General features: G+C 51.2%; 1 protein-coding gene across 1 annotated transcript; it reads right to left on the bottom strand.

The window, feature by feature from the left end:
* Positions 1 to 3,802: 3,802 nt before the first annotated feature.
* GPHA2 (glycoprotein hormone subunit alpha 2) lies at positions 3,803 to 5,354 on the bottom strand (the record flags this gene model as incomplete). Its single annotated transcript, XM_084633000.1, has 3 exons — positions 5,248 to 5,354; positions 4,541 to 4,725; positions 3,803 to 3,904 (listed from the first exon to the last, which is right to left on the bottom strand). The coding sequence occupies exons 1-3, from the start codon at positions 5,348 to 5,350 to the stop codon at positions 3,803 to 3,805; spliced, it is 390 nt and encodes a 129-aa protein (XP_084489126.1). The 5' UTR covers positions 5,351 to 5,354.
* Positions 5,355 to 13,039: the final 7,685 nt, after the last annotated feature.

Here is a 13,039-nt window from a genome sequence, read left to right as displayed (position 1 = left end):
TAAGGGGATGCGAGGACTCTAATGTCTGAGCCAATAGCAATCTTCATTTGCTATTCCACTAGCAGGACTGCTCAAGTCACACTCCGGGCACAGCTGACTCTCTCCAGAAGAGGGCGGCAGCAGCAGCAGCCACCCCATTAAAGAGCCTGTATATCAGCAGTTTCCAAAGGGGGGTTGACCCCAGCAGCAGATGAGTTTGGGGCAGTCCCTAATATGCAAAGGATGCCATTTGTCTCTGCACAGTGTGACCCTTGTGTGTGAGAGGTCATGATGCATGGAGGATGTCATTTTGCTCTACAGCCTGGTATCCTCCACACAGTGTGACCTCGTCTGCTCCATATGGATGAGATCACACTGTAGAGGCTGCCATTTTGTAGAGCAAAATGGCTGCCTCTATGCAGTGTGACATTGCATACATAGTGGGTACATGGTCTTGGTCACTCGGTGCGGACAATGCCCTTTTGCTCTTCAAAATGGTGCCCTCCACACTGGCTGGGGTCCCGGCAGGAAGTACTTTGTTGAAATGCACTCGTGCCAGCAAAACTTTGGGAAGTGCTGATCTATATGGTCTGATTCTAACTCGGTTCCTTTTGCTTTTCCCCCCACTCCATCCTAGGGCAGGATACATCACTCCCCATACCATAGGTAGTCGTATGTCAGAGGAGGCTGAAGAAGCCCATCCTGTGAGTGCCCTACAGGGAACCCTATCACCAGCTCTGCACCTCTGGCCGCTTCTGGAATATCTACCCCAGCATTAACCCGTTGTCTGCCTTCCTGCAGGCACGGATGCTGGCAGCAGGGGAGAGGGGAGTGTTTTCACCCATGTGCCACCAGGGGGGGAGAAATGGGTGAACTGAACCCTCAGCCAGTGCCTTGACTTAGGGGTGATGCCAGTAGGAGGCCCCCTCCAGGAGGATGCTGGGGAAACAGAGGTGGGGAACCTGTGGGACTCTGCCCCTGGAGGGTGCTGGGAAAATGGAGGCATGGTGTTGAGATTCAAGCCACAAATACGTCTTCAGTAGGCAGACCACTTCCAATGGACCAGCAGGCTTCCAGAGCGTGCGTTACCTTCCCCATTGGGCAGCCAATGAGTTGCCCCTGCAAGTATGTCTGTCTACCAGCCAGCAGGAGCACCTGCCCCCATGGGCCAGCGGTGAAGGCTTTGAATTCTTCCTAGGCTGGATGCCCCAGCAGGGCAGTAGCTACCAGCCGCTCATGGACCTGCAGGGATCTCCATTGATCATGCCCCCGGTGGCTTGTTGCTGCCCCTGCAGGAGTGGCCTGGACTGATAGCAGCTGTGTGTGGGAAAGAGCCTTTGGAGGGGCAGGTCTCCTAGTGTTCTCTAATCAGAATAAAGTTTCCTAGCTGAAGTCAGTTTCCTTGATACAGAAATCAGCCCCACCCTGGTCTCTGCCCCATGCTCCCATGTCTAGTCCCCCTCTGCCACAACCCCATGCCCTTACCCCCACCACGTGTGCAGAGTAGAGCTTTCCTTGAAGGCCAAATGGTTCCTCAAGTGGCTTGAGCACATTGGGAGTGGGGTGGGGGCTCCAGTTCAGACTTCTGAACCACCTACACACCTGGCTGGGAGATGAGGCCCTTTACACAACCAGACTGTGGGTCTAGGGCATCAGCTCAGCAAGAGGCTATCCCAGCCCAGAGTCCCCTTCCCTCCTCTGATGATGTTAACCTTTGCACCAGTGCAATGAAGGTTGCTATCCCTGTTTTAAAGAGGGGGAAACGGAGGCACTGAGTGACAACAGTCACATGGTGAGACTACAATAGAACCCATGAGTTCTGGCTCCCCTCTTCACTTGCTCTACCCCACTAGACCCCACTCCCCTCCCAGAACCAGGGATAGAACCCTGGAATCCTGATTCCCAGCCCCTCCGGTTCTAACCCATTAGATTCCACTCCTCTCTCAGCATTGAGAATAGAACCCAGGAGTCCTGGTTCTCAGTCCCTCTCTGCTCTAACCACTAGCCCCTAGACCTCATTCCCCTCACAGAGTGAGCAATAGAACCCAAAACCCCACACTATAACCCCTAGATTCGCTCCCCCACACACACCTCCACCCCCCAAAGCTGAGACTGAATTCTTATCTTCTAATTGTTCACGGTCTGGGCTTTGGCCACTGGCCCTTTCTGCCTCTTCCTACGCAGACTGGCTCCCTGGTATAACACTATTCCCTGGTGGGGCCATGGTCTGAGGCTGAATTTGGCCCTGCCTATTTCTATGACTTGTACAGAACCCATCTAGGGATTTAACACCTATGACGTGAGAATCAAGAGGAGATGCTGCTTCTTGCAGCCAGCAAAACTCCTGGTCACCAAGACTGTAGGTGATCCAAGATGAGTGGGATTTTTTTTTAAGTGCTGCTTAATTTTAGCAGCTGGGCCTGACACCTTTAAGCAGCCCAGCTGGAAAGGTTTGTTTGGCACAGAAACTGCTGGGCAAGTTGAAGTTTCTTCAGCAAGATCATTTATTTGAATAGCTCACATACTATAGCACTCAGCCAGAGAGCGGAAGCACAGGTAGGCCTTGGCCCCAACGCAGTGTTGTTATTCATATTAGAGTCTCGGCAACTTGACCAAGATCAGGGCCCCCATCAGGGAGCACAGACAGAGTGAAAGGGAGTTCTTGCCTTAAAGAGCTCACAATCGAAATAGGCAAATGATGGGAAGCACAGTAAGAAGAAAGAACGTACACATGGTCACAAAGCAGGTCAGAACGACTAGACCCCATATCGCCAGTATATAAAACACAGCCCTCTAGCTACCCCACTACACTACGCCCTATACCAGCTCCAACTGGCCTTTTACCAGGTGTGGGTGAGGTCAGATGTGTGCAGGCTCAAGCTATGTCTCTGGCTCTGCCTCTGGCACTCCCGTATAAAAATGAGCAATGGGAACCCACTTTCCTTCCATAGACACCCTAGGAGGCCTAGGTTCTGGTTCTGTACTAGGATGCTCTGCTTGGTAAATAAAGGGGCCTTAAAGGGTTCCGTTTGTTATGGGGTCAGGATTCAGTCATGTTCTACTCATGGAGGGATCTTTCCTGCGAATGACAATCAACTCTCAGGGGCCAAGGCATGAGCTGATCTCTTCTCTAGGGTCAGGAAGGAACATATTTTATGCTCTAGCCCAGAGGTGGGCAAACTACGGCCCGCAGGCTACATCCAGCCCGCGGGACCATCCTACCCAGCCCCTGAGCTCCTGACAAGGAGGAGGGGGGTTGGATGAGTCAGGGATTCTGAGGGGGGCAGTCAGGGAGTGGGAAGTGGGAGGGGGCAGATAGGGGGCAGGGGCCAGGCTGTTTGGGGAGGCACAGCCTTCTCTACCTGGCCCTCTATATAGTTTTGCAACCCCGTTGTAGCCGTAAGGCCAAAAAGTTTGCCCACCCCTGCTCTAGCCAGATACATTAACCTGAGATCAGGTATTGGCTTCTTGGCAACACAGCAGAGGGGAAAGGAGCCCATGAATTTCTCTGACTAGGCCCAGCGTACAGGCAACACCCATTTACAGCCCTACTTGGGTTGGGGAGCCTGGCTCTGCGGTTTGTTCCGGCTGGGGGCTGACTGCTAATGGTATCTGTTTGCAAAGACAAACCTACAACAGCAGCAAACTGGCAAATTGAAGCTCTTGGTAAAGCTGGGAGCAGCCGGGGTGCCCTCTCGTGGTGGCAAAACAAGCCTGGTGTGGACTGCAGTGGCTCCTGCTGACACATGTTAATATGCACAGTTCTAGACAAGCCCAGGCTGTGGGTTCCTGGGTGTCGCAGGAGAGGGCTTCCCTGGCCGAGTCAGTATCGGGAGAGGCGGCACATGTCGCACTGGCAGCTCTTGGCAGTGAAGATCTCTATCTCTTCGTGGCGGACGGCCCGGCAATGCAGGCGGACTTTGATCTGTGGCAGGGGGATGGGAGGGTGAGAGAGGGACTGGTGCCCACCCCCGGTGCCCACCCTGAATTCCAGGCCCTGGTGCAAGTTAGAGCGGATGCCACTTCCCATGATCCCTTGGGGGCAGAGACTAGCCAGAGAATGTTGCATTCTGGCCACGCCCCTTCCTAGGAGCAGAGCCCTTTTAACGCCACACTGACTGGCAGGGATGGATTCTGAAAGGGCCACAGAGTAGCCCTGAGATTCCAGCCAGCGCTGAAGATCCCCTCTCGTGAGCGCTGTGCCAGACCAGGGTGCGCTGCACCTCTGCCAGTCACATCACTCGTGTGGCTGTAGCATGCACCAAATCCCCAAAGTAGCTGAGAATCAGCCCCGCTGTGTCCATCCAGCTTCCCCTAAGCGCTTCGATCCCAGCTGCTGTCTCTGGGATCTGGTGAATCATTGGGGAGCTACTGGATTCCCCCATACCTGTGTATCCTCGAAACGAGCCCCCTCTCTCTTGCTTCTATCTATCATCCCAGCTTTTGCATGCACACGGGAGCCCCATGTCTCCCAGTCTGGCTGAGTTTGTGGGAAGACTCATACCAGCCTGGGCCCACACTGTGGGGCAGGATCTATGGCATATCCCCCAGCCCCGCTCACCTTCTGCATCTTGCTGATGGTGCAGCACTGGGACACAGAGGTGATGTTGTGTTTGAAGCTGCTGGCCAGCAGGACGGAGTACTTGGAGGGGAAGGCACTGGATTCGCAGTAGCCCACACAGGCCTGAACCACATGGGACCCACGGCAGGTCCCACGGCGGTCGCTCTTGATGGTTACATCAAATGCTATGGAGACGGAGGAGAGTTCAGTCTTCATGGCCTGGCCTGCCCTCAACATCTGTGCTGATGAGGTAGGGGCTGGGCAGAGAGCCAACTAACTCATTCCACACCAGGCCCACAGAGCAGGAAGGACCCTACTTGCTTGGGATTTGAACTGGCAACTTTAGGATCCAAAAGACCCATCCCCTGCACTGAACACTCAAGTGGGTTTACAGCCATGAGCATCCCTATAAAGTACAGGTGTACAAAAGTCTACTGTGGGGGGCAGGGAGCTATAGTGGTTAGAGCAGAGTGGCTAGGAACCGAGATTCCTGGGTTCTATTCCTGGTTCTGTCACAGACTATGCTTGACCTCAGGGTCAAGTCACTTCCCCCTGCTGTGCGTCAGTTTCCCAGACGGTAAAATGCAGCAATTTCAGGAGTCCACGGGGAGGGGGTCAGCATCAGATCCAGGTTTAGGGAGATCCTGGCTCCCTGGTGCCATATTCAGCCCTGGCACCGCTCCATTTCCCCCCTCCTCTGTCCTTACGGTGCAGATGGCAGCCAGGCCCGATGGTCTCATAGCTCCAGCATGGGGAAACCATCAGGATCAGCAGCAGGGAGATGATGATGACAGCATGGCAGGACGGCATGGTGCCTGGGCTCTGCAACGGGAATGGCACATGCTCAGGGTACAGAATCAGGGCAGCAGGAGGTGGGAGCAAAGGGACTGCTCTGATTAGAATGGTGTGCACATGCATGCATGTGTGCACAGCTAGCCTCTGCTGGCTGGAATCTGAACCTCTGAGCTGTGTGTCCTAGCTCCTATACTGCTAATGGGGATCCTTCTTGAGTGGAAGGGCTCTAGCCTTTGGGAACAGAAGAGACTGGGATGTGCTGAGGCAAAGGCCATAGACCAAGCTTCAGAGTCTGGGCTGTCCCTATCCCCCCTCCCCACACACTCAGGTTCATAGATTCCAAGGCTAGAAGGGACCATTGTGATCATCTGTCCTGACCCCCTGTACAGCACAGGCCAGAGAACTTCCCCAAAATCATTCCTAGAGCAGATCTTTTAGAAAAATAACCAATCTTGATTTTAAATGGTCCATGATGGAAAATCCACCTCTGCCCTGGGGAACTAGTTCCAGTGGTTAATTATCCTCACTGATAAAAATGTGCACCTTCTTCCAGTCTTTCTCTGCTAGACTCAGGAGCCCATTATTCCATATTTGTTTCCCATGTCGGTACTGCTAGACTGTGATCAAGTCCCCCCCTTCACCTTCTCTTTGATAAGCTAGGTAGATTGAGCTCCTTGAGTCTCTCACTGTCACCCAGGTTTTCTAATCCTTTAATTCTTCTTTCAGAGTAGCAGCCGTGTTAGTCTGTATCTGCAAAAAGAAAAGGAGGACTTGTGGCACCTTAGAGACGAACAAATTTATTTGAGCATAAGCTTTCGTGAGCTACAGCTCACTTCATCGGATGCATCCGATGAAGTGAGCTGTAGCTCACGAAAGCTCATGCTCAAATAAATTTGTTCGTCTCTAAGGTGCCACAAGTCCTCCTTTTAATCCTTCTTGTGGCTCTTCTCTGAACCCTCTGCACTTTATCCACATCCTTCGTGAACTGTGGAACCAGAACAGGGTGTTCTGGCCACGCTAGTGCCAAATAGAGAGACAAAATAACCTCTCTACTTCTATTCGAGATTCCCCGCTTTGTGAATCCAAGCATCACATTAGCCCTTTTGGCCACAGCATCACACTGGGAGCTCCCATTCAGTTGATTCTCTACCACACCACACCCCACAAATCTTTTTCAGAGCCGCAACTTCCCAGGATAGAGTCCCTCATCAAGTAATCGATTTAGTCCAATTAAAGCACATATTGTTTGCTTGTGCCCACTCAGATTTGTACAGTTCTACCTGGAGTAAAACTGAACAGCAAATACAGTAAAATAGATTTTCCTTTTCGCTATAGCAAGCTCTTTCAACTCAATTTCTCTTGCAAATCAAAAGAGCAGTGATCAAAGGTGCATTGACTAGTATGCAGGGATTGGGAGTCAGGACTCCTAGATTCTATCAGCAACTCTGGGAGAGGGTCTAGTGGTGAGAGCAGTGGGCTGGGCATCCTGGGTTCTAGTCCCCACTCTGGGAGCCAAGTTGGCTAGCACAAGCCTGTGAGCCTTCAATTGTTCCCTCTAATGACTATTCTCTCTTCACCTACAAACTCCTCCTGCCTCAAGGATTGAAAGGACCCAGGAACCTGCTCTGCCTTCAGTGCAGCTCAGACCCCAGCTTTCTGCCCCCTTCAATTCCCCCCAGCCAGGAGTGTATCCTACCATCTGTGCTTGGCTGGCAGGAAGTCCACAGCAGAGGGTGTTAGCAGCTGTCGTGCACCAGGGTCCTGTTGGGCAGCTCTCGAGTCATGGTATCCTGCTGCAAGCTCTCCCAGGTGCTATATCTAGCTCAGGTATTTGCATCTCCACACCTCAGCCTGCCCCTTTAGGACTCTTACTTTTCCCATCTCCACCTCCTGCCCCGCCCCCACCAGCCCTCCCAGCTAAGAGAAATAAATTGCTCTCTGGATTTCCAGAGCCACTCACTTTTTCAGAGATCCCACCCCAACAACTTCCATCAGCTTCTGAGGCCAAGCCCTTCTTAGCTCTGGCTTAAAAGGGGCTTTGGAGCTGGGTAAAAGACCACTCGTGGTTACAATAAACTCCCTTCCCCTTAGAACCATCAATTCGGGGGCAGCGCAAGAAATAGTTTGTTAGCATAGAGAGTTCATGCGCATGTGCATGACAGAAAGTGCCACTGTCCTCTGTTAGACGGAATTGGAAAGACTCAAGTGTGTTTCATAAGCCCCATATTGCTAACAGCCAATGGGGATTATCTGTAAACTCCAGACCTGTCCTTGTAGAAGGAAAGGCCTGGAGCTCTAGCCACACGGCTGTGCATGCTGTCTAGAGACAACAGGGGTGTTGCTAGATTTGTATGTCTTGTTTTGAGCACAGTGCAAACTATGTATTCACCCCATTTTACCTCCCAATGAGATGCAGCTGCTTCTGGGGTGGGGTGAGACTTATACATCCACCAGTGAGAAGCAGCAGCTATTTAACAGTACCGAGCCAGGGGACTTTTAATGAGTGTTGAGGACATGGGTCTTGCATCTCATCTGATGTACCAGATGCTGCGATCCAAAGAACCAATGAATGGCAAGCGCCCGCTCAGACCAAGCAAACTGTGCTTCTGCAGACCAAGCAAACTGCAATAATGTCTTCCTGCAGGCAGCCTTCCAGCTCAGGAGCACAGTAGGTGCTTCCAGCTCAGGAGTAAATCCCCTGCTAGACACCCCGGCGTGCATCTGACTACCGGTGCATTAGGGAGATAATTGCATTGCCTTTGCAAAATGTGCCCATTTCTTGCTAATAACAATTTCTCCAGACTGCTGCAGGGTCACTCCAGGTCACAGCTCTGGCTCCATGGGCAGCTCAGCGAAGAACAATGGCTTGTCCTTGTCCAGTGGCTCTCCTTGGTGTGCCAGGGTGTATTAATTAATCACTGGTCTCTAGAACCAAGCTCTGCGATAGACTTGCTGAGTGACCTCAGGTGGGTCATCACCCTTCTTTGGGCCTCAGTTTCCCCATCTGTGATTAAAGGGATAATTATAATCTAAATAAATAAGACAAAAGAAGAATGATCAACCTCATGTTCCAGGTGGGGAAACTGAGACCCAGAGAGAGTCAGCAACCGGCCCAGGGTCACCCAGGGAGTCTGTGGCTGAGCCAAAACCTAGATCTCCTGAGCCACAGCCAAATGCCTTAACCCTCAAAATCCCTGCTCTTCTCCATCCATCACTGAGCTGTCTCTTGCTTGATAGGGGACGGTGCCAGCTCTGCAGAGACCCCAGCACCTTCCAGGAAAAGCATGGGCAAGTAGACAATGTTGTACAATGGCTAGTATGCTGGGCTAGAACTCTGGCCACCTGGGTTTATTCCTGGCCTGCTGCAGCCCTTGGGTGACGTCACTTCCTCCTTTAGTACCCTAGAAACAAGAATCAACCTTTCTGGCTCTGCTGTGGGGTGGGTCACATTAATGGTGGGGAAACTGAGGCACAGAGCTGGGGAAGTGACTTGCCCAAGGTGAAATGGTGAGTCAGTTCTCAGAGCAATGGATTCCAATGGACAAAGGTGAAGCAAGATCAAGTGGCTGGTAGATGAAACTAGGCAAATTGAGACTGGAAGCAGGGCACAAATGTGTAACAGTGAGGGGGAATTCACCACTTCCAAAAGGAAGGGTTGTGGATTCTCCACCACATCCAATCTTGATTTAAAAATTGTCGGTATTTCTAGCAGGTCTGCTCTGGTTCACACAGGAGTTAATGCAGGGATGTCTTGTGGCCTGTGCTGTGCAGGAGGTCAGACCAGATGATCCCAGTGGTCCCTTCTGGCCTTATCATCTAGGAAAATGGCTGCCTTCTCCTAATCTTTACTGACAGGTTTGATCTTGCTTCTGAAAGCTGAATGAAAACCTGCCACCCAGAGGCGGGGGGAAGGGAAGGATCCTTCCCAAAAGAACAAAACTGCCACTATAGAACAAAGGGATCCCAGTGTCTCCTCTGGAGGAGGTTAAATCCAGCTATGGGGATGACAGGCAGTTGAACCCAGGCTGGAAATGGCTGAAGTTGACCAATGGCGGAGGGGGAGATCTGGGGGAGAGGGGATTCATTTTAAAGATTCTTTTTCAAACCAAAACAACAACTTGGGTGGTTTTGTTTGGGGGTTTTTTGGTGGGGTTTCTTATTTGCTATACATGGTAGGGCAAGATTGTTAGAGGCCCTGGCCAGGATCAGGACCTCCAGTTGGGCCAGACACTGCACAGACCCTGACCGAGACTGGGGGACCTCAGGTGTGCTGGGTGCTGCACAGACCCAGACTGAGATTGGGGCCCCCATTGTGGTGGGTGCCGTACACACCCCTGTCCAAGATCAGGCCTTCCCTTGTGCCAGGCAGGCAGGCAGACAGCGAGCGAGAGACCGTCCCTGCCCCAAAGAGGTCACAGTCTACATAGATAAAAGAAGGTGAATTAGCCTTGTTTTTTAGCTGAAGACTGAGACACGGAGAGGGGAAGTGATTTGCACAAGGCTACCGAAGGAGTCAGTGGCAGAGACAAAAATCAAACCCAGCCCTCCTGTGGCTTAGTCCAGCCCCTTAGCTACAAGACCATCCTTCCTGCTGTAAGAATAGCACTGGCCTGTCTTTATTTAGGGGATAATGGATTTAGGATCCTGACTTTTAAAATCTTAAAGATCAAATTTTCCAAATTGCCTAAGCCCCATTTTCAAAAGTGACTTGGAGTCCTTTTGAAAATGGGGCATAAGCATCTTTGGAGAATGTGATTCCCCTGGGCCTCTGTATGCGTGGGGTCACTAAACCAGACACTAACTCGATTAGCAGAGCTCTGCCCAGCCTCAAAGCACTGAGGGCTCTTAACACCTCTCTCCTCCAAGCCAATTAAATCTTTAATTCCAGGAGAGTTGAATTAAACTAAGGGGGGTTGTGACTTAACATGTTGGAAAAGAGCAGGGAGAAAGCTCCAATTCTTTACCAGCAACTATTTATATCACCCAGACATATTTTAGGCATCGGATTAAGTTCAACATATAAACCTGCTATTGTTGGATTGAGTCTTGGGGCCAAGCTTTTTCTAAATGGAGGGTTGGCTCAGAAAGCTTAATGCTGCGTAAAGAAAGTGGAATTTGGCCAGAAGGGCTGAGATGTCAGACTTCCCTGGATAAAGAGGGCTTTGAAAAGCTGGCGTGACTGAGTTGGGTTCTTTGTGAGGAGATCATCAGCTGTGTTTCTAGTGGCACTTCTGCTTGTGTGTTTCAGCTCAATCCATCCGTCTCTGGGGTGGAGCAGGGCAGCTGTTTGACAGGCAAGAGTTTAGGGGAGGAAATTAAGGATCTTGAAACAACGAAGGGTTAGTTAAGGAGGCAAAACACTGGAGCTGGGCTGGGATGCCAAGGTTCATGCCCTGGCTGGGGGAAGTGCCAAGGGATCTCTGAAGCCCACAAGGGCCGTGGCTTCATGTTGAATTTCAGGTGAGACGCCTCTGCCTTGCAGTTCTGGCCTGTAAACAGCTCCTCACTTTGAGCTGTTCCTTGCTTATGTTTCCCAAGGGCTCAGGACCCCCAACTGGGCCTGATTTCCAGAAGTTTGCTTTGCTACAAGCCTAGTTGTGGATGCTGGGCTCTTTGGAAAAATCTCACCCTTGCCTGCTGGTTTGCAGTGCAGCAAGCAGATCCTGCGTCAGCTATTTCCAAGTGCAGTGTGGGTCGCATCTGGCACTGGCAGAGATCAGGATTTGGCCATTGGTCCCAAGGAAGAAAGCACAAGATCACTGCGGAAAAGTAACTGTATCCTGTATCAAGCCATCTCTAGCATCCCTTCGTTCTCTGAGCAAAGCCATAGATTTGTGCATGTACATGTACACGTCCCAGGGCCTCGCCAAACTTATGGGAAATGATCATGCAAAAAGAGTCATTACAATAAATATTTCATGGGGCTATTTCTGTATTACTCTCAGCCTGTGGAAATACCAACTGCCCACTCTCCTTTAGTCCATTCAAGAAGCCAAGCACACATCAATATCCCTCTGCTTTTTTTGTCTCTCCTATGTACTCATCTGCACCCTCCCCCAATCACTGTAGTGTCTAAGCACCTCCTGGTCTTGAATGGATTTATCCCCACACACCCCTGTGAGGCAGGGCAGTAGAGATGGGGAAACTGAGGCACAGAGGCTAGTTTGCCCACGATCACACAGGGAATCTGTGACAGAACAGGGGATTGAACCCTGGTCTACCCATAACCCAGGTGAGGGGCCCTAACAACTGACCCATCGCTGCTCTCTGTTTGGTTAATTGTTCTATGTTGCATCTGTGGGGTGTGGTTTTTAAAGGGGAGGTCTTGGGAAGTTTGTAGCAAGAGAAGTGGATTGTGGTTTGCCGGAAAGAAAGGTCCACGTAGCCAAGTTCTGTTCTGTATTGGAACACCCCAGAGTCCAGGGAAGGAGTGAGGGAGCTTGGATCAAGGGTGGGGCTGCCTTTTATTTGCTGGGTAAGCAGCAGAATAGGTTAACACCAGGGCAGAATCTGCTCTGCCTCCACTGAAGCCAGTGAGGGTGACTATGAATGTACATAGTGTAACTGAGATCAGAAACAGATCCTGACCCCAATGCATTTGGGGGGTGACTCCAAATTGACCTTGGAGGAGCTGAGATCAGAATCCAGCCCTGCCCCCACTGGGTGATTCTGCATTGATCCCGGAGGCGCTAAGATCAGAATCAGGCCCATCTGATGTTATACGGTGGGGCCAGCTGTGCTGCTGGGGTAGTCCCATGTGGAAGTGCCCTACTGCTGACCCCCTCAGAGCAGGGAGGAACTGGGGGGGACGTGAGCAGGCAGGTAGCCACCTCGCCTGAATGACAGTTTGGAGGAAGCTGACATTAGCTCAGTGGCTGCCTGTGTTGAAAGACAAAGGCCTTTCGAGCTGGGTCTTGTTCCTGCAAGTACCTGTCTGTGCGTGTAGGGGGAAGGAAAATGAGTTAACTGAGAAATGCTGAGCAGGGGGCTTAGATTAAAGAATCAGTGAGGGACTGGTCAGAGTTTGGGGCTGGCTTTATTTTTCCATCATAAAAGCTGTAGCTAGGGTGACTCGTCTCCAAATAGCTGCCGGGCCGGAGTCTGATCTCATTGAGAGCAGTGTAACTGCAGGAAGGAGGAGGGGGTGTCTGGTGGCTAGAGAAGGGAGCAGGGGGAGGGGCAGGCAGCCAGGACTCCTGGTTCTGTTCCTGTTTCTGGAAGGGGGATGTGGTTTAGTGGCTAGAGCAGGGGACGTGGGAGGGAGTCAGGACTCTTGGGTTCTATTTCTAATCTTGCCACTGACTCACTGCTAAGTACAGGTTTCAGAGTAGCAGCTGTGTTAGTCTGTATCTGCAAAAAGAACAGGAGTACTTGTGGCACCTTAGAGACTAACAAATTTATTAGCGCATAAGCTTTCGTGGGCTATAGCCCACTTCATCAGATGCATGCAGTGGAAAATACAGTAGGACAATTTTATATACACAGAGAACATGAAACAATGGGTGTTAACATACACACTATAACGAGAGTGATCAGTTAAGGTGAGCTATTACCAGCAGGAGAGAAAAAAAACCTTTTGTAGTGATAATCAAGATGGGCCATTTCCAGCAGTAGACAAGAACGTGTGAGGAACAGTGGGGGGGGGGAGGGGGAATAAACATGGGGAAATAGTTTTACTTTGTGTAATGACACATCCACTCCCAG

The sequence above is a fragment of the Lepidochelys olivacea genome (assembly GCF_965140295.1).
Source record: "Lepidochelys olivacea isolate rLepOli2 genome assembly, chromosome: 7".
Lineage (NCBI taxonomy): Eukaryota > Metazoa > Chordata > Testudines > Cheloniidae > Lepidochelys > Lepidochelys olivacea.
The sequence above is the reverse complement of the archived record's forward strand: the minus strand, read 5'-3'. Positions and strand labels throughout refer to the sequence as shown.